Source organism: Varanus komodoensis, unplaced genomic scaffold (assembly GCF_004798865.1).
Source record: "Varanus komodoensis strain SLA01 unplaced genomic scaffold, ASM479886v1 scaffold17, whole genome shotgun sequence".
NCBI classification, from domain to species: Eukaryota; Metazoa; Chordata; class Lepidosauria; order Squamata; family Varanidae; genus Varanus; species Varanus komodoensis.
In genome coordinates this window covers 15,088,614-15,110,181 of record NW_025335505.1, presented here as the reverse complement: position 1 = coordinate 15,110,181, position 21,568 = coordinate 15,088,614, and the positions used below count along the sequence as shown (strand labels likewise).

At 37.7% G+C, this 21,568-nt stretch overlaps 1 protein-coding gene across 1 annotated transcript in view; it reads left to right on the top strand.

The window, feature by feature from the left end:
* The window catches only part of LOC123021516 (protein-glutamine gamma-glutamyltransferase 5-like), a 39,032-nt gene extending 20,687 nt beyond the window's left edge, over nt 1–18,345 (top strand). Inside the window, exons 2-12 of the mRNA XM_044426275.1 lie at nt 2,099–2,278; nt 4,165–4,283; nt 7,066–7,194; nt 7,860–8,037; nt 10,858–10,990; nt 12,251–12,354; nt 13,142–13,384; nt 14,104–14,430; nt 16,162–16,322; nt 17,482–17,615; nt 18,168–18,345. Coding sequence (XP_044282210.1) covers nt 2,099–2,278; nt 4,165–4,283; nt 7,066–7,194; nt 7,860–8,037; nt 10,858–10,990; nt 12,251–12,354; nt 13,142–13,384; nt 14,104–14,430; nt 16,162–16,322; nt 17,482–17,615; nt 18,168–18,345 — 1,886 coding nt within the window. The remainder of the gene's footprint in view (nt 1–2,098; nt 2,279–4,164; nt 4,284–7,065; nt 7,195–7,859; nt 8,038–10,857; nt 10,991–12,250; nt 12,355–13,141; nt 13,385–14,103; nt 14,431–16,161; nt 16,323–17,481; nt 17,616–18,167) is intronic.
* Nucleotides 18,346–21,568: the final 3,223 nt, after the last annotated feature.

Here is a 21,568-nt window from a genome sequence, read left to right as displayed (position 1 = left end):
AAGAATTTCTAGACAGAGCCATACTTATGATCCTTTTTGTTCCAGCTAACTGGGTGCCCCGGGAAATGGGAAAGAAACAATGGTGATATTCACTCCTGTTGTTTTATTTATTTATTAAAACATTTATATCCCATCCTCTCTGCTGAGTGGCTCAGGACGGCTTACAGAGCCTGTTATGTGTGAATATATCTGATATACCTTCCTAGAAGAACAGATGCTTGATGTCTGTCTTTTGTTTCTGATTGCCTCTGTCTGGCCTGCTCCTTTCACCATTGTGGGAAGTTCTAGAAAGTATGGAGAAGGATGCATCCCCAGAATCAAATGGCAATGCAAATGTGTGTCTCTTTCTAGATGTAGCCCAAAGTTTAGTATTTATTGTTGAGTTCTGACTCTTGAAGACACAAGTCAGAAAGCCTAACATGAGCAAACCATGTAAACAACTGGAAGAAACAGCTTCACTTTTGGAGATTACCTGGACTGATTGGACCTGAACAGCCCTGGTCTGAGATTTGGTATTCACGTTATCATCATGAAAGTTGCATATCTTGTTCTAAGAAAAAAACAATCTGTGATTTACTTATTCTGTATGTGTTGCTTCTATGAGGAACCTGTTATCTAGGAAGTCCGTGAAGCACAGAGGAGTAGGGATTGTAAAATTGCTTTGAACAATGCTTAAGAGCATAATACAATTAAACTGATGGTGGAAGGAAAAGTTTAATGAGAGCCAAGGTGCTAAAATAAGCAGTAAAAGACATATCTCAGCATGTTACCTGGAATTCCAGGGAAGGCTAGACAGGACTAAATTTGGCAGTAGCTAATAAACAGTGCAGTCAGTGATGGAGAGATCTAAATAATAAGATGATGATAGGCAATGGTCTATGGACAGGTTCCAACAAGGCCCATGTGCTAGTAGAATCCACCATGAATGCAATGGGAACTTGGCAGATCTTGCAGTAATTGGAAATGGGGAAAATGCTGTTTTCCAGATTGGAGCAGAACAGTGGAGCTTGGTGACCCACTTCAGAAATGTGTGTTTCTGCTCTTTTCTGGGATCACTGTTGGAAGTGATAATTCCTCCTGTGCACACAGGGAAATGAGCAGGGCTTCGGTGGCAGTTCTGAATGCTGCCCTGCATTTCTACCTAGTGTGGATGGTTTTGTCCCCTTTTAAAGTATTATTTTCAATGAATGAAACCAGAGTTAAGAGTTACATACAGTATTTAATACATTCCGCATTAAATCAGTATTATTAAGAGGCTGGTGGCACATCCATATGATTTGAGTTGGCCAATCTCCTGCAGTGCATGACAAATGAGGACTTTACCTATGAAACTATGCATGTAAATCTGATGATTAACCTACAATTTGGATACGTCCTTTATATTAATTCCACATGTGATTTCAGCAGAACGTCTTAAGTCTCATGCCGAGCTGTTACAGGAGAGATTTAATCAGTCGGTTTGGATTGAAAGAGCTGCAAACCTGACATTATGGAGAATTAGTAGAAGAAAATCAAAGCAGGTTAAGCTCTGTGACTGATGAGTGTGAAAATATGAATCTCTGTCTCTTACCATCTTTCTTTTTTAGATATTGCATAACTATGATCAAAGAGTTTTCAGGACAGGATGGAAGAGAAACATAGGCACAAAACTTAAATCTGCCAATAGCTATAGGAACTCAGTGGGATGAAGCTGGTTCTATGTTTGTGTAGTTTGCAGATTGCTGCTAATATAAATTGTATGCTTTGGATAAAGGAATTCCTCTGGGAAGAGGTGATCCTGTTATCTCTTAAAACAGTGCAGTGCTCTGTGTCCTCTGCCAACATTTAATATATTGCAGTATACATAAATTCCTGAGAGGACAGACACATTTGTATGTTGCAGGTAAAGCAGAAAAGCCTTGTGGGGCCTAAAACACTATGGGTTGAATGTAAATCTAGTTGTGCTTTGAATACACTCACCGAAACTAATGAAGCAACTTAGTCATGACTAATAGACATCTCATTGCCTTCACTGGATCTACTCTAAGCATGGCAAAATACATTTTTAAATGTTAAACTAATGAATTAATTGGTTTTTAATAATTTTGTTTTTCTACAGCCCTCAGAGTGGAAAGTGTAGACTTAAACTGTGCTCAGAATTGCACCAACCACAACACACAGTTCTTTAGTGACCAGAAACTCATTGTTAGGCGAGGACAAACCTTTGGGTTTTATGTGCATTTCCAAAACCGGGAATGGAATGATGAGAAGGACAAGATCACATTCACAGTGGAGACAGGTAATTCTCACAGATGATGGGCACATGATCCATAAAGTCACCAGAGGCCTTTCCCTTCTATTGAATAGTATAGCAATCAGAAATTTTAAACTAAAATATGTTGTTTAACATAGTTGCATGCCTCCAGTTTCTCATACAAATGGAAGATCTTTCAGCCAATTCATAATTTATTTTCTCTGCATTTATATACTTATTGTATTTATATTCTACCCTCCCTTAAAAATAGCCCACGGAAGTTAAGAACCTTCATTATTCATTATGCTAATATGAATGATCAACCTCACATAAAAAACCAAAAACCAAAATTAAGCATAGTGATTAAACAGCATTATTTACAGAAGCTATGCAGCTGTTTCTATAAACAGGATACACTGACCATGCAAAAATATTGTTTTCATTGAGGGTATCCAGTGTTCCATGACTGGACTGTCCTCTAACCCTGCTTGCACATAAATAGGTGTTTTAACATTAGAAAAAATGCATGTATGGTCATGTTCTGCTTGAACCTCTGCTTGTTGACTCACAATAACCTTTTTCGGAGTTCAGTGGCTCACTCTCAATGAAATGGGAGTGGTCTGGCAGCATCATTGAACATATGGGGAAATTGCCAATAGAGACAACAAACAAAGCAGAACTTATGCATAGCAATCCTTTGCAAAAATGTTAAGTATTCCTTATTATTTGTTACCAATAAATCAATTTCTTCCTTGGAAGCCATCTTAGTTACTTTCATACTCTTTCCATTGTAAAAAACTTAATTGCACTTAATTATTCATTGTTTTTAAACTTTCTTGAATAGGTCCCAAGCCTTGTGAATCGCTTGGAACAAAGAGCATCTTTCCACTAGGTGGATGTCCAGATCAATGTCACTGGAATGCTTCCTTCAAATCCCATGATGCAAAGTGCCTCCGTGTCAACATGTTTCCACCTGCCAATGCTTGTGTCGGCTGCTACAGTCTGAATATGTGTCTGGTGTCATGTGATCACACAAACTCCCAAAATCTGGGAGATTTTTATGTTCTCTTCAACCCCTGGTGTTCTGGTATGAATCAATATGGAACTTGCACAGTAGGATGGTACAGCTGAATGCTTACAGACACACATAGTTTATTAGTATTTATGTCTAAGTTAAGCATTTGTATGGAGTTAAGATGCATCTTCATTTCAATCAATTGAATCAGAAATCAATTGAATCTATAGGCAGGCATCAGTAAGTAGGTAGGCATCAGGACATTGCATATTTGAATAGAAAGTACACTCTCAAGTTTTTATAGAATAGTGGGCTCAAATTACAGGAAACCAGATTTTAGCTGGACATCATAAAAGGCTTCCTGAGTGTTCCAGCAATGGAAGCAATTATCTAGGGAGGTTGTGGGCTCTCCCACAGTGGAAGCATTCAAGCAGATGTTGGACATCCATCTGTCAGGGATATTTAACTTACACTGAGCAAGGAGTTGGACTTGATGGCCTTATAGGCCCTTCCTAACTCTTACATGAGTCTATGAGAAGTTTACTCGGAAACACAGACCTCTCTCTGTCTCTCTCTCTCTCTGTCTCTTTCATAAATCTATTCCTTAAATGGTATTTCTTTAAACCAGCAATGTAAAGAAGAAACTTCACTTGCTAACATTTCCATAGCCACTGATTCATGGGTAAACTCTCCATTTTGTGGAATATAAATTAAAAGCAACTTGGAAGTGGTGTTTCACCCATGCATCCATTTTGCTCAAGCATTTCACCCTTCCATAACTCACAGTTGGATTTGTGACTTGTCTCCACTGAAAAGTACTATGTTTAAGGTGCTATTAATTACATCAAAATTCTGTCCTTGATATTGGATCAGTCCTACTGTTTTCTTAATGACCTTGTCTATATTACTTCTTTAGATGACCCTGTGTATTTAGACAGCCAAGATCAGAGAGAAGAATATGTTCTAAATGAGCATGGGATTATATTCCAAGGTCTTCCTGAACACATAACAGCTCACCCATGGCACTTTGGACAGGTAACTGCAACATTATGTATCATGTGATTTGCATTAGCAAATGAATCAGTGTCACTGTGCACTTGACCAAACATTGTCCAGAAGAAGCAGACCAAAAGTAAAGTGGTTGCCATGAAAAGCTAGATTTATTTATTTATGTATTTATTTAAAACTTTTATATGCCATCCCTTATGCATAGTATCTCAGGATGGCTTACGAACATTAAAATCAAAATACGATAAAACAATCCAGTATAATAAGTATATGACTGGATAAGTATATCCAGTATAATAAGTATAACATATAACCAGTAAAATAAATTAAACCACAAGTGACTGTTAAAACATTTAGATACTAATTTTTAAAATAACACTTGAATTAAACAGTTTTATTCAAAAGAATATAAACTTGGTGCCAGGCGAACTTCTCCGGGGAGCACATTCCATCATCTGGGCGCCCTCCTTCTTCAAGGAGGATTCCTAGAGCACGGCCTCTCCCAGAGATCTTAAGGGGTGTGAGGGTATATAAGAAAGGAGACGTTCTTTCAGGTATCCTGGTCCCGAGCCATTCAGGGCATTATAGATGAAATCCATTCCAGAAAAACTCTTGAGATCTGCATGCCAGTGGTTGGTGCAGCCAAAGGAAAATAGAAGCTAAAAGGGGAAAGGAGGCAGAGACCCACTGTTGTTATATGTTCAGAAAATAGGAGGCCAGTCCAATTGCCTTTCTGTTTCCTTTTTAAAGTGGGCATATTAAAGCTCAGCCGTATAGATCAAATCTGGCACATATGGGGTCACTTTTTCCCCAGATGGCCACATCCTCTTTCCCTGGGGGTCACCTTCTCTCTTTTCTAGTTTTTGCACATTTTTACTTTTCTAAAAAGTTGCCTCTCCTGTGGCTCAGCGACTGGGAGAAAGAGTCCTAAGCTAAATTATGCTGGCATTGTTGGTATTTGGCTTCCTCTCTCCCTTTGGCTTTGCCTATGTTGTGGAGTGGTGGGAAATGAAGTTGAGGTCCAGTCCTACTATTTCTTCTCAGCTTTTCATGAAGCATTTCAAAGTATCTGTGCATGAACAAAATCATAGCTTTTACTATTCTAGGAAAAGCTTTGCATACATTGTTCAGAGTTATGCATCCAATTCCAAGACCTAATTATTAGGACTGCTTCCAGTGTTATATGGGCAAAATGACAATTGTACACATAATTACACTGTAGTATGTCCCACTGACTCATTGGGACTTATTCTCATCTTAATGTTCAGAGAATCACAGAGAATGCTCTAGGAGCCATTGAACTTAGTCATACTTGTAAGCAAACATGAATAAGATTGGGATGCTAGCCTATAAATTAGTTCCATGTCTAGAAACTGAAGCAGAGGAGTTAATTCTCAAGTTCAGATCCAAGAAAAATACTAATACTGTCCAGTAACTCTGTAATTCTCAGAATACGCAGATCAAGCAGACACTTGTAAAAAGTATTACTGCCAAATTTCAGTGAAATCTGCTATAAAACACAGTGTAGTCTTATGCTTAATTATTCTGAAGCAAGTCCACTGTGTTTAATTGGCCTTACTTTTTAGTCGATACCTTTGGAATTGCATCATCAGTTCTGTGTGATTGTTGAGACAGGTAACTTAATCATGAGCATATTTATTTATACATATACTCCATTGATTCAATGAAACTTCCTTCATAGTAAGTGTGTTTGAATGGTAGTTTTGTCATACATGCATTTAATGGATTTAAAATTCCAGACAGAAAAAAGTTACCATTAATTTGCCTTTATTATTCCACAGGAGGCTTTTTGTTTGTTCATTTTTGGTTGTCTTGTTTTTTTCAGTTAAGGGCAACACTTCTCTTTCTTCAGTATCCTAAAACTAAAGAAACAAAACAATGAGATAGTGCTTAAACTGATGTTTACCAAAGGAGTGGTCCAGTGTCATATAATTCAGAACATCCAATGTATTCTGCTGGCACAGTGAGAAAAAAGTGAAAGAATTTATCTTTGCATCTCTGATGCGTTTTTAGCAAGTCGAGTGGCAGAAGCTAGAATGCTTCAGAATCAAGAATATCTTTAGCATCTTCCTGTCCTGTCATGTTCTCCTTGTTCTCATGTGTTTCTTTACCTGGGTACTGAGCTCCAACCTCAGATGACAAAGCTACCATGTTTTTTTCTTTGGTGCTTCAAGGGACATGCTAAACACTTCCATTCAGGTATCTCTTTTCCAAGATTGGATTGTCTCTATGGCCTTGATGGAGAAATGCTGACAATATGGACCCTGTATTGCTCTCCACAGACCCTAAGACTGCATCTTAAATGTGTCCTGGACTTTGTAAAAATGTCAACTAGTTTACATTTGACACTGGCACAGTCAGACAGAAAAAAGCCCTTCTACTCCCAGCATTCCCCACCTAACTTGGCTGAGTAGTTATGTGCAGGAATGTGCCCTAACTTATTGAAGTAGTTTCATATTTCTAAGATATAACAAACACAAGACATCTTGCTTGATTGCTAGAATATAAACTTAACATGTTTATATTTTACAAACGTACCAAACCTGTTTTGACTGGAAAAGTCAAGTGGCGAGATGGCCCAATTCAGCTGTCTAACTGTGACACTTTAAGGCCATTGAATTGCTTTGCTTACCTTCTTGGTGTGTGCTTCATTACCTGCCTTGCTTTTCCCAGGCAATCCCTTTATATTTCTTCTTGCACTCTTGTTCTCTGTTGCAAAAAGAAAATTGGTTTTCTAGTATTTGTTTCATGTGCTTCAGGATGAATATTCATATTTCCCTGTGTTTAGTTCCAAGATGGTATTCTGGACATCTGTCTGAAAATGCTGGATACAAGTACAAACTTCCTGCGTGATCCTGCCATGGACTGTTCCTGTCGAAATGACCCCTTGTATATCAGCAGGGTGTTGAACAATATGGTAAAGCTTTATTATATGATTAATGGAACTGAATTTGGTTCCTTCCTTTTCACCAAAAGCAGAACATTTTTCATAAGTAAACCACACAGGTACATTCCCTTAAATCAGTCCTTGGCATTGATTTCCCCTCTTTCTCTGATGATCAGCTTTGGCTGGGACATCACAAGACTGTCAGTGTGCACAATAACAGGAACAGTCCAGTCTTGTTTACATTTCTAGTGAGCTCATAATAGAACTACTGGAATGACATTCCAACCTGATACTGAAAGTTAGTTGTTTTTTCCTACTCTGTCAGCAATACCCTGTAGAGCTTTGGGTACATTGGATCCAACACGATCAGAGTACTTCTTTGTTTGGGCCCCTCACTCTTAGGATTGGTCCCTTACTCACATAAAACAGTTTGCAGATTGTTTGTCCACCTTCTCATGCATGAAAATGACAATGGCTTCTTTGGAAAAATGTATGCCTATAAAATGGAAGGAAATTCGTATTAAAATAATCTATAATATTTACAGGTGCCTTTCCAGATAGAAGGCAATGTATCCAGGCACATGGTGGCCACATTGCATTGTTGTTTTCATGATGGGAATGATCAGTGATTAAAGAATGATGCAAAATGAAGATGTAGCAGCGAATGCTTAACATCAGTACCTCATTGTTTTCAGATTGGTTGTCATAAGAAGAAAAGCATCCTGAAGCTTCCATCCAATAATAACCTCCTGCAGGGACTCAGTCCTTTAACATGGAATGGAAGTGTCCCTATCCTTCGGCAGTGGTATCAGAGCAGATGTAAACCCATCAAATATGGAGATTGTGCAACTTTTGCTTCTGTACTGTGTACAGGTAAGGAAGGTAGACAATGTTTCTAAGAGACTAATTTGCTTTCACAGTGTCAATCTGTAACTTCAAAACCCAACATTATTTTAAGATGATGGAGTTGGGAAGTAGGAACATCTTGCAACTTTGGTTGAAGGAATTGTGTGAAAATGGAAATAATGTTTAGGGGAAAACAATGGGCATCATCCATGAGTGTGTGAATGGACTTCCATTTGCACAAAGAATATCCTATTCCTTTCCTCTCTCTGTCCCCTAAATCTGGTCTGAAATGTTCCCTTAGGAAGCAGACTCAGGAGATAATCTACGTGCAGACAGGTGTAGTCAAATACAGTACTTTAAAGCAGGGGTATGGGCCCAAGGCCTGAATCCAGCCTTGCAGGACTCATCAGATGGCCATATTTTTGTCCCCACTCCTTTTGCCATCAGCCTACCCACTGCTGGGTTGCAGCCCAGGGAAGCTTCTCCAAAATGTAATTTGGTCCCACTTGCCCATGCTTTAAAGCCTCTCTTCATGCTCTTTACAAAACATAAATAAAAATTCAGTAACCAAACCCAAGAAGCATAATTTAAAGAAAAAGCAGCATTTTTAAGAGAAAAGGAAGTAGCTTAATCAGATTTCAAATTTAGGAGAGTAGCTCTACTTGCAGTTTCTTGGGATGTCAGAGAATTCTGAAATAAAGTTATATGATTCTGGATTTCTGTGAATTCAGCATATGGATTTTGAAGTGAATGGACATCATCTGTGCTATGTGACTTCCTTCAAAATAAAATGAAAAAAAAAATGGAATGAAACTGGGTGTAAGAGAGTAATTGGAAAATATGCTATATTTAATATTTAAACCAAATCAAACCAAAGTTTTATATATCAAAAGTCTTTCTGCAGTCTCTGCTTCATGGCAATTTCTGTGTGCTTTGCTCATGCATTGCATGTAGAATAGAGAAAAGATGTGCAAAGCTTTGTTTACCACTGAAAGTTCCATAAAGTGTAGGAAAAATGCATATTATTCCAAAGCGTAGGGAAAATTCAAGCTATGAATGAACAGACGGAATAAAAGATACCTGTTACTATGTGAAAGACATGGAACAGAATTTGTGCAGGTTTCAATTTGTAGTACATTGTGCTCCCCATCATGTATACAAGAACATATTTGAAATGCCATGGTTATTTTGGGTAGCTTGCTATCAGAAAGCATGCTAGTGGAAGCAAATTTTGCTGAAGAAGCACTTGTAGACATAATTCATTTGCACTCAAAACCTGTCAGACTGTGGGAAAGGAATGTGTGACCTTCCAGATGTGGTTCAATTGCAGCTCCCACCATTCTTCATCACTGACGGTGCTGGCTGGAGGTAATGAGAATTGCAGTCTAACAACATCTGGAGAACATCATATCCCCCACCTTTGGCTTAAGTCATTAGGTTTTGGGTGGAAATGGACTGTATATAAATCCCATCCTGACATATGCATTATAATTGCAGTCCTTTGGCATATAAACTGTCCATTGTTGAAAGTATCTTTAATCAGCTGGTCCTCCCTATTTAATTGAATTTTTAATGTTTATGCTATGTTTTAATTAAGATATGCTTTTAATATGGATTTTATTGTTAGCTGCTGTGACCACCATTTTTAGTAGAAAGGCAGGATGGAAAATAATTAAACAGTAAATAAAGAAATGCAGGTTGGAAAACAGGCTTTCAAATAGCAAATCAGAAATGATATGATTTGGCATTTTGTGAGACTACAGTAGATTAATAAAGAAATATCCGCTATGCATATTTTGCAAGAGCATATTGAGAAAGCTGCATGTCCCTGGTGTTTGAAAACCATGTCTGTTGGCATTAAATACTGCTGGTTAGATTGTCAAATAAATATATAGAAATCAGATTGTAAAAAAATCTTTATTATAATAACATAGAATAGTAATAATATCTTAAAATCACTTCACAAACATGTTGCTGCACATTTCTCTTAAAAATCATTTGTTTTTTTCCTAACAGAACCAATGTGGTAACGTAAAAATTTATTCTCTTTAATAGGGTACTTAGTACAGTGCCAGTTGAATTGCAGCTAAAATGGGGCAACTAGGAAACAAGGCATTGCTATTAGCATGCTCAGATTAACCCAAAATATGCAGGAGTTGAATACTTTTTCATACGTCCAAAGGGAGATGAAATATTACAAAGCAGTCCAGAGAGAACTTATAATGCTCAGTGGTCCACAGGAGACCCCCCTGGGCATGTCAATTAGGAAAAGAAAAATAGGACACTGAGTGACACCATGGGAAGGAAGAAATTGAATTTGTCTGCTTGAGAGCCTTACAATTTAGGGCACAATCCTCTTCATGTTTAGACAGAAAAAGTCCTACACCTCCTAATTCTCAAGCCAGCTTTATAGAATCTTGGAGGAAGACATGTCTATTCAGGATCTGAAGAATGCTTCTGCTTCTTCGCCAGGAAATGCTATAATGTTTTGTTGCAGTTCCCTCTTGTTAAAAATGAACTTGATCAATTTGTTCAACTTGTTCCAAGTTCCATCTCAATTTGTTCTTCCAAATTTAGATGAATTAGGCTTTCCTTATAAGCAATGCATACACTTTGATTGTTCAGGAAAGAAGGTATGCTCCCCTCAGGCAAAAGACCTATCTGCTCATCAAAGTCTATATAGCTTGACTTGACATGAATTTTTTTTGCAAATAGTTACATGCTTCTTCCAAGAATTATAACCATGCCTTCTGTGAGATGGAAGTCTGCCCTCCTGCCTCCACACAGTTGAATTGTCCACATGTATGAACATTTCTTTACATGTTGGGGTGTTTCATCTCATTACAGTTTTGAGGTGTTTCGGAATTCCAGGCAGAGTTGTCACTGGCTTTTATTGTCCTGTGTATGCAGCTGACCCTCTCAGTGTCCAGGAGATTTTTGACTATACAGGCAAAACCTTAAATGGCAAAGAACATATGTGGTAAGTGTGCAATCAGCAAGGTGTTTTGACTTTTATTTGATATTTTCAAGGATGAAATTAAAGCAGTTTATGTCCAGCAGACAGATTACTAGATATGAGCGAAGAAAAGAGGAGGTACGTTCATACATCATATTAAACCACATGCAAATGTCATACCCAGGGGTTACCATATGCAGCACTTATTCTGATATCCATCCTGGCAAAAAGCATCTTATCTCCTCCTCCCTGCCCCAGTAGCTACAGTTTTCATTTACTCTTTATCCCCACCTCTTTATTTTCAAAGCAGCAAAATCGGGTTGTATTTTTTAAAAAAATACCCCCTGAAAATTGCACAGCTATATTCATAACTTTTAAAGTTAGTGTTATTTTTTGTCAGTCTTGTGCAACCTTGCTCATGCCTTGGTCTTTCACGTGTTGTTTTTTGCCTGGCCAGTTTCCGTGTCTGTTTCAGCTCGCAAAGGGAGCAGAATAGTAGTGTACTAAACACTCCAGGCAATTGTGAGCCTTCATATATTGGTGCACAGTAGCCAGGGACCACTTCCTGAGTTGTCAGTTGAAAAGCACTCATGAAGTATGTGGGGAGGGGACAGCAAAAAAGGGGGTATTTTCCCCTTAATGATGCAATCTTCACAATGTTAATGGTTCAGCTGGTATTCTCAGTGCTTTCCACCTTTCAGTACTTCCCCAAAGTTCCCAGCAAGTCCAGAATAGAGAATATTCGCTCTTTCCCCTTTTTGTGGCTCCTTTGCTGAACAATTATGGCTGTGGTTACTGTGGTTCCCTAACAATTCTAAAACAAAGCACAGAAATGTACACACATTAAATGGCTGGGAAGTAAATGGAGGGGAAATGTGTGCCAATTTAAGGTCTGAGAAGTAAATGGAGGGGAAATTTACATTCCTCCAGTAATTGATTTTCACTGAATCTCCTTTCTCTGTGCAATTCCTGACTTCTCCCAAGCTGTTTGGAAATCCTCTAACCCTCTGGAGCAGCTTTTCATTCAGTTCAGAAGAAACAACCTACAAAAATGGTTTCCCTCTTCTTCTAGCAAGGCATCTCTTCAAGAGAATTCTGCTCATAGGTATTCTGGATCCAACCCGGTATCTTTTGCAGTATGAAAAGTCCTTTTTATCTTTACCTTAGCATTCCATCCAACGCTGGATTTTTATCATAAATTACAAATTATTTTTCTGGGGCTGAAAAAGTGGTTTGTATCCCATAACAGCCTTATGCTCTCTCTACTTGTTTTACATGCTGCAGGATATATCATTGTTGGAATGAATCTTGGATGGCTGAAAAAGACATTAATCAATCTGGGGGTGATTGGCAATTTCTGGATCCAACACCTGTCGAGACTAGCAAAGGTAAATGAAGTCTCTTGCCCAATCCAGAGATAGTGAAGTGCAATAAGATGTTGTGTGTGTGTGATTTGTAACCTGAAAATAATAACTGGTGGGCTGATAGAAGAGGTCTGGCTATTATTTCCATGTGCATGACAGGTGTGAATGTGTATCTTCCTCTGAACTGTGCAATGCTGTGAGATTGCTTTGGCAAGTCCTTATGCTTATTTTGATGCATGTTCTATCAGGTTGGCAGCTTATTTTGTGCACAATAGCCTGTTTACATTCAGAAAGAGCATGGCAGAGCTTCAAAAGGTAGATTCCTTATCTGCCCCTCCTCTCTGCTTTGTACAGCTTTGTACAACCGGGAGGATCATTTTGAGTACATAAAATTCCCACTCCATACCTAAAATTTTGGATGAATGTTTCTGGGGGAAAAGAAAAAAAAAAGGAATTACCAAGGAGACTTGTAATATGTCACAAGCCTGTATCACTTGTTAGCTACCAATCAGAATATAGCAAAAACTAAGGTGTGGCAAGTGAAGTGCTATGGACTCTCATGTTAATGGGTTCCTAATGGTTAATGGATTCAAAAGTTAATCATGATTTCCTGTGCTGTCAGAATATGTAAGGGCTTTCACAGTGGAATAAAAAGGAATCTGAATTCTTTGAACTGATGAGTACGTTGTTAAGATAAATGTGAATTCTCAATTTAAAATGGTGGTAGCCATTATGTATAATATAGTTAAGCACTGTGGTATTCTTTATGCAGACTGTTATTAAAGAGCATGTTTGTCTTGGTTTAACTTAGGGTCAGTGTGCAGTGGTCCTATTTGGGTCAAAAGCATTAGAGATGGAGATGTAGATACTGACTCTGAAGGCCACCGTGTATTTTGTATGCTAAATGCAAGGAGTACTGCTTGGATTTCTCAAGGCAAAGGCAAGAAGACAAAGCTTCACTGTGATAGCGGGACTTCTGGGCAGTGTATCAGCACCAAGAGTGTTGGGAGTGATCTACGTGAAGATATCACTGATGCTTATAAGCACGAGTTGGGTAATGGCCAATTTATTCTATTGGGAATAGCAGAAATTGAAATGTTGATAATGGAAATTTTTTAAAAAATCATTTATGAATATACGTTCAATAATATTGTACTGCATTTTTCAATGGAATGTTATAGTTAAATCAAACAAACTAAAAACACAAGTACAAGGTGACCAGTACATACAATCATACTGAACCAAAAACCAAACATTGTAATTAAGACAGTTCTTCACTGAACAGCAAACAACTCCAAACATAGAAATGCAAGTGATTGGATTTTCAAATGACTTAGCATTCAAACAATTGAAATTCAAGCAATTTCAAATAGGGGCTAGTGTGGTATGAAGGGTAGAGGTTGTACTGGCATTTGGAGATCTCGGTTTTAGTCTCCATTTAGTCATGAAGTACGAGTGACCTACCTACCTACCTACCTATCTCAGCCAATCTACCTCACAGGATTGTTGTAAGAATAAAGTAGAAGACAAACAGACCATGTTCATAAGCCTGGTTAGGTTCTCTACAACAGCAAAAGGTGGGTTATAAATGTATTAAATAAAGACATTACAATAGTCATAGAGTAATCAAGTCTTTTCAGAAATAACTGTTGTCTTCAGGTATGCTGTACTGAAAAAATATTGTTTGTAAATATAAAAAGATAAGCCATCTGTCAATAAATGAGCCAATTGTTTTAATTATTCATGAACATTTGATGTGATTATTTTTTCTAGGTTCTGCACAAGAGAGAAAGGCTTTTTATAAAGCCTGCAGAAAAATTAACTCTCAATATCTCAATGCTCCAAATTCTGAGATAGACAAAGACATAGCATCCCACAGAAACAAAAGCTTGAAAGAGACTGGTATTACAATGAAACTTAAAATGGCTAATTGTCCTTTATATGGTCAAGATGTTCAAATGAACTGGGTGCTTGAAAACTTGTGTAATGAGAGTAAAGAAAGGAAGTTTAACCTTTGTGCTCAGGCAATGATGCACAATGGATGTGCATTGGACCAGCTTTGGAAAGACACTATTCATGTCACACTTGAACCAAAAGAAGGTATTTTTTTTTACATTTATGTATACTCACATATACTGGGGTATATCCAGATATAATCATATGTTATCATTTCTAAAGTTCCATTGATCTCAATTTTTGTTTAAAATTAAGCTAAAATATGATCATGACAACAAAGTCTGGGAAAATCACTGCTAAAAAAAGTTACAGCATTAGTGCCAGGTGAACTTACTTGCTCCAAAATCAGGTTACTACAATTGAGAAGGATGTTTCTTTTCAGGAGATGAAAACAAATGATAAGTAAAATCTAGGTAATTTGAGACCTTTAAGCCTGTCTATGGCAATTTGTTACATTTGTTGTGTTGTAAATATTCATTCCTGTGCATGTTTAGACAGTAGAAAAACTCTTACAACTCCTAGCTGTACTGGTGAGAAATTGCTGGGAGCTGTAAGACTTTTGTTTTGTCATTCACATGATTGTGTCTTTAGAGAAGTAAAGCAGAAAGGAACTCTACTTTCTAGTTATACAGTTTTGACTGAAGCCAGTTCTGTATTTAATCAACACAGTAGGCAAGGAGATTAAGGACCTACAAATTAGGTTCACCCTATCACTGTCAGCCTTGATGTGTTGGAGGGCTAACATCTAAGACTGGAAGGTATTTATGATACCTTCTCTTCATGTAAAAGCTTGGAGAATCCAAGGCCATATAGGAAACCTGAGCAACTAGGCAACAACCCCTGTTGTGGAAGTTATTCCTGTAACTCATAGAGTACAACAGGGACAGCAATTGTGGTTGGGGAGGGAGGGCAAGCTAAGCTACCATACTTATCTTGGCTTAAACACTAGTAGAATTCTGTCTAGCAGTAGAAGACACAGAAATGCAAAAATGCCTTTGGCATTTCTTTGAAAACACCTTAAGGGCACTATCCAGTAAGGATCCTCATAAGCCTCTGTATGTGGAAGACTACAGGTCCTCAATGAAGAGAAGGGGAAGTGGCCAGGACAATCTGTTTCCCTGCTCCTCATGCCCTGCAAATTAGCCAGATGACCATTTGTGGTTGTCCAGCTGAAGCTGTTCAGATAGGGAGAGCAGTGGCTGGAGCACTGCCAGGATGTCTTCTCTTCACCTTCTGGAAACCCTTTCCTCACTTTTCTAAACAGCTAGTTGTGAGAGGGGAGTTTCTTGGACCCCTATCCCTAAGTTAGAGCTCTTTTTCCACCCTTGAATCTGGGAATCTGAAGAATCCTATGTCTTGCTAAGAGGCCATAAGTTTGCTCTTCCAGTTTGATCTTCTAGCCTTTTCCTCAACAAATACCAGATTTAAATAATGTTACTTTCCCAGCACAGTGATATTATGCTCACTGAAATACATGAAACTTCATTGCAGAATTTACTTTTAGGAAACTTTGCTTAAGCTACAGCGTATGACATATCCATTCTATATGAAGCATGTACCAGCCTCTACTTAGTTTTCAGCTTCACATACATTTTTGAAAACAGGTCACTGGTGATCCTTTAGTAACTCACTACAAAAAATATCTACAGCTGTTTCTTTGAGTGATAAAACACTCCACGGCATAGAAGATTTAGCTAAACCTTTGATTGCATTGACAGTTGTACTAATATATTTCCATTTATGCTTTTATTTGGTCACACATTTTTTTGAAAAGCGGATGACTCTGGCCAGCACCTAGAATGGAGGACAAAACATTACATTTTCCTAGAATAGAAATTCAGACTGAAAATATGTTTATTACATTTTGTCTTGCAGTGAAAACAATCCTGATAGTGATACCATATGATAATTATGGATCTCACCTTTGTGATCACAATATTATGAGAGTGGCTGTAGTTTCAATGCCAGAGCCTAAAGAGGAAACCTTGATGCTGGAGAGGGATATCGTGATTGACAGTCTACCTGTTGAGATAAAGGTAAAGCTCCTACAGTGAACTAGCAAGAAGCCAGCAATAGGCTAACAGAATTAATGGTTCTATGTTTCTGTTTCCTAATATATAACCCACACAGACTTCAAACACCACTTCAAAAAGCATTCTAAAGCTTAATTTTATGAGTGACTAATACCTACCTTTCATTTGGTAAATTGTCCTGTACTCTCCATTTCCCCCATGTGCTGACAAATTCTAGGGGTATGATTATTTGAATTGTAGTTTCCTTCAGAGGTGAAAGTACTTTAAGCACATGGTCTTTTTGGAATCTTTAATTGATTTAGGGATGGATGAATCATTTTGGGTTTCTTGCTTTTCTAGCTTAGTTTATTTCTTTCCATTTCCATAGAAGCTTACTTTTTTTAAAGTTCACATGAACACTTCTATGCACTTCATCTCTTCTATGATGTATGCAATTTTTCCTAAGATCCACATTTTTGATAAGCATTTGCTCTCTAATATACATAATTTTAGGTGTCTGTGCCAACTCCAAGTTTCAATTTGATCCTGAATGGTGGTGGTGGTGTGGAATTAGACCAAATTTAGCTGCTGCCAAATTTGTAGCTAAATCCAAAATCTCAGTTCAGAAATCTGAAGCTTCATGCTTTTTACTTGTTGTATAGGCTTAAGTTGCTTTTTCTTGGGGGATCAAAGCTGCTAAGGGTTAGCTGAATAATTATATGAGAGTAACAGTTCTGGTTTGAAAGTTTCCAAAATAAGGATACACTCAACCCCCACTCTTCTCTCTGGACAATTGTTATGGAGATGGAATGGAACATAGAAGAAACCTTAGCTAAAAAGCAGCAAAATTTCTGAAGGATAGATGCAGAGGTGTTTACAGAGGTGTAGCAGGAGTATTCAGATTGAAATTTGGGCTCATCTCCAGAGTAGTCTCTTCCCTTCTCTATTCTCAAACTTTCCCTCCTTTTTTTTGGTAGGGACATTTTGTATGAAAATGTCCTGTATCATACAGCTCTCCCTGGTCAAGAAAACTGCCAAATTCCTGAAGGATCTGTTCAAGGGATAGGGAGGTAGAATGAATGGAAAATAATTTGAGCCTTTTTGTTTTTGTTCAGTTAGCAAAACAATTTAGATTGGGATCTAAGAATAAGTGCTCTTTTAATTTAATTTAATTTTTTACTAGATTCTAGACCAGCCCAAGCTGAATGCACCATGCACTGTGGAAGTCACCTTTTCTAATTCCCTCAACGAGGACCTCAGGAATTGTGTCCTGCACCTGGAAGGCTATGGATTGATTGGTGAAACAATCACTACTGAGTAAGTTAAACCACAAGACTTGTTTGAACCTTCCATGAAAGTATCCGCTGCTCTCGTTTCAGCTCAGTTCTCTAATTGTCTTACTCATATTAGCCTTGTTCAGAAAGGACCAAAGTACACATTACAGTCTCTGCTTTACTCTAGAAAAAGCACATGAGGCCCTGAGCTGGATGCCGGCATGAAGGTAGGAGGGCTTTTGCCTTTCTACAGATCAGACCACTTGATAGTAATTAATTTGCTTTAATGGATCACTCTTAGCTATGTAAATTGCAGATGTGGATTTCCAGTTCAGGTTGGAGCTGCCATGCATGTGTGCAAAGCCTAGATATTTCTACCACCCATGCTAGAATGCAGATTCAGCTCAGGATCCCGGTGCTTATTCTAGAGTCAAAAAACAAACAAACATACAAGGTATAGCCATTTGCTATATCTTCAGGAAAATATGTGATTGGATTAGCCCTATATTCCATATGCCACCCCGACCCCCCACCCCAAAAAACCCCGATGTACAGAGTTCATTAACACACACTGTCCTTCTATTCTATTTTGCAGATTGGGAACACTGAATGCTAAACACAAGGCACAAACCTGTGTGGAGTTTACTCCCTATCGTCATGGCAGACACCAATTAATTGCCAGTGTCAGCTGCCATAAGTTTTGTAACTGCAAAGGACATGCCACTGTAGATATGGGTAATCCACCAACAACTTCTGGAGAAGGAGGTGCATAAGCAGTATCTCAGAGAATTCTAAATTTAATATGTTAATAAAGATATGTATTGAAATTTTGTCATAGGGAATTGGGTTAAATGAAAGGTGCATGCATTGTGCATATACTGTATGTCTGTTATGAACTAATGTGAATGTGTTTTGAGGAAATAGAAAAGGGATCAAATATAAGGGCAAATTAATGTATGATCTAAGAACATTTTTACGGCTGTCATCAAAATAAAAAGTTTTTTATGACTGCCTTAAAAACATTGGGACACTTTAATATTTTGGCAGTTTTAGTAATATGCACTAACGTTTGTTGGATGCTCAAATACCATTTAAAGATTTCCCTAAGCATATCCAGGTACTTTCACACTTTGCAATGGGTACATAATGTATACAATTACACATGCATTTGATATGGCTATAAGCCGATCACGACCAGCATTTGAAAAATGCATCTGTTTACTTGTGCTTGTGACATATGACATAGTTAATGTCATAACTGACATGCTTATTTGTGCATAGACCCTTCAAACTCTGCCAAGTATACTGTTCAAAACTGTCTATAGGTTCACTATACCTCATGCAATGATATCCATTGGTTTCTTAAAGAAGTCACTTGAAAGTTTGAAGATCACCACCACAGTTAACCTTAGTTGTGCTTGTACCACCTCAAACTTGAAATCAGGACTTTATAAAAATAGTACTGAATTAGAAATTTTCTAAATAATAGAGATAAATTATTGATAGAAGTTTTCTCTGAAAAAACTCTGGTTTTATATTTCATAGATGTCTATGGTGTCTAATTGGTGATTATTACAATAGTTCCATACTCCTGAATGTGTATATTTTCATTTTGCTTGCTAAGAAAATTTGGATTCTGTCATGGTCATATTTATGGACCCCAACCCTAACCCTTATAAACTAGCTTGAATCAGAAATTGTTCACATATTACTCAATGGTAAATTATGATAGGGATGACCTAGTGCATTTTGGGAGGTCTTCCTAGCTGCATATAGTGGCTGGGAACTCCACTGGTGGAGCAGACTAGTCTGTTTTTAAATAGCATTCTCCTGTTGCCAAGGTATATCTCAATGGCAAAGTTGCCATTAATTATGAGTTTCTGGCACTGCACTCCTTGATAGCACTACTCCTTTGGAGATACCATCCAGCCCAATGGAGCTCCTCAGACCATAACCCTTTCTCCTTTCCCCATCCTTCCGTTCCCAATCATTTAGTGGTTTCCCAGTTTTCACCCTCATTTTGAAAGGTTCAAATGCCTCTACTAAGCTTGACAGTTATAGCATTCCATTGTAACATGCTTGGTATTTTGCCCCCAGCCTCTTTACCTTCAGTCCCTGAAAACATTACCAAAATTCAATTTGGCCCTCAGTTGAAAGAATCCTTTCATGGAAATAATTGAACTGGAGTTCAGAACAGTAAAAGTGAAAAAAGTTTTAGGATTAATTTCAAATAAAATAATTTGTGATCACCTTCCACAATCACCTCTTTGAAGACATTTGTACTTTTGAAGTGAAGACAGCTTTGTTTTTGGAAAATCGCTGAACTGCAAATGATCAGATGACCATTTCGGTCTTAGCATTCTACTATTCCAGCTTTAGATATTCTCAGTACTAACCTTCTATTATTGGTTCATATAATTCAAACTATGTTGTCACCATAAGAAAGGAAATTCATGATACTAGCAGACCAGATCATTCCTGATGGGTCAGGATAGTTTTCTGGTTTTCTCATCTCTGATTTTGCTTGTCTTCTAAGGGTGCTGGTAAGTTATGAACTATGCAAATCCAGTGCAGAAAAATGAGTTCTTAGTTAGATTGCATAGATAAATAAAGTATAGTGTTACAGGCTTGTTGTTCTGTTATGTGTTGGCTTGTCATGACTGGATATTTGATCAAATACTTCAAGGTTGCAATCTTGTACACATTTTCATGGGATGAAGTCCCATTGAACTCAAACTACTTCAGGGTAGAGTTTTGTACCATAAAAGACTGATTAGGTTGCAGTTTATGCCCCTAAATATACCAAGTAACTTAATAGACCAGTTTACTTTTCAATTGTGATTGTCAGTGTTCCTAAGATGTGTCCAGTTCTTCCTTCCTGCAACTGGTAGCCACCCAATTTTGGTGGAGTTCAACTTCCATAATCTTCTAACCAGCAGAGTTGAAGTCCAAGACTTCTGGAAGATAACAGACTGGGAATGTTGATTATTTTGCTTTTCAGTCAGTGATGTGTTGGCATCAGCACCCCATAATACCTGTTTGTTAGTACATGTTTATATCAAAACACCAGTATTAAAAATATCCAGTTCCTACTCTTTTTCAGAAAAATGAACACTGTAAAGTTTTCCAGAATGTTCCACTGTGTAGTGAAGAGACAATAAGAACCAGTATCGTGTTGGAGCAGTAGCTGTCTACACAGGCGAATGATTACCCTTTTATTTGCTTTTGCTCACAGCAGATATTTTTGAGAATTTTGTCTAGGCTTCTTATCAGTTATTTATTGCACCTTCAAACTGTCAGTTAACCCATATTCTTGGTTCATGTTCTGCTTATGTGTTTCATTCCATGGTGTATTGGATAAAATAAGGTCCTAAGGTCATTTCTTCTCATATGTTACAGATATAATTTACCCAGTCACTTTCTCTACAAGACAGATTTTTTAGTGTGAAAAGTTACCCTGCAACTCCCTCTGAAAGTAACTATTTTCCAATTAAACATATGTACTTCATTTACACAGGTGAAACCACATTCAGAAATTTGGTATGAGAGAAATAAAGCACATTGGAACAAAGATAACCCAAGAAATGGCCAATGTAATCAAATCCAATCTTCTATTTCTGCCAAGAGTTTGATTAGGTTGCTTTTGTATAATTAGTTAGATGTAATCAATACCCTTTTATTTATTGCAGTCCTGTGGGTTTCACTGCTATTTTTTTTTCTTTTTCATAAGTGAGTCTAAAGATTCAAAACATGTAGAGCCCTTCATGCTCCTTTCAGAGATCTTCAAAGGAAGAAGAAAAACACCCCCTAGGACTTTGAACTGTGAACTTTTCTTTTTCACTTAGTACTGACTGCTAACATGCTCATTTTTCCTCATTAAAAGCAAGCCACAAAACAGTCATACAGCATACTATAGCTCAACTGTTTGAGACTTAACCAGTCATAATACAGAAGTAAGACCAATTCGTTTGAGTAAGCTTCCAGATAAGCTTCACA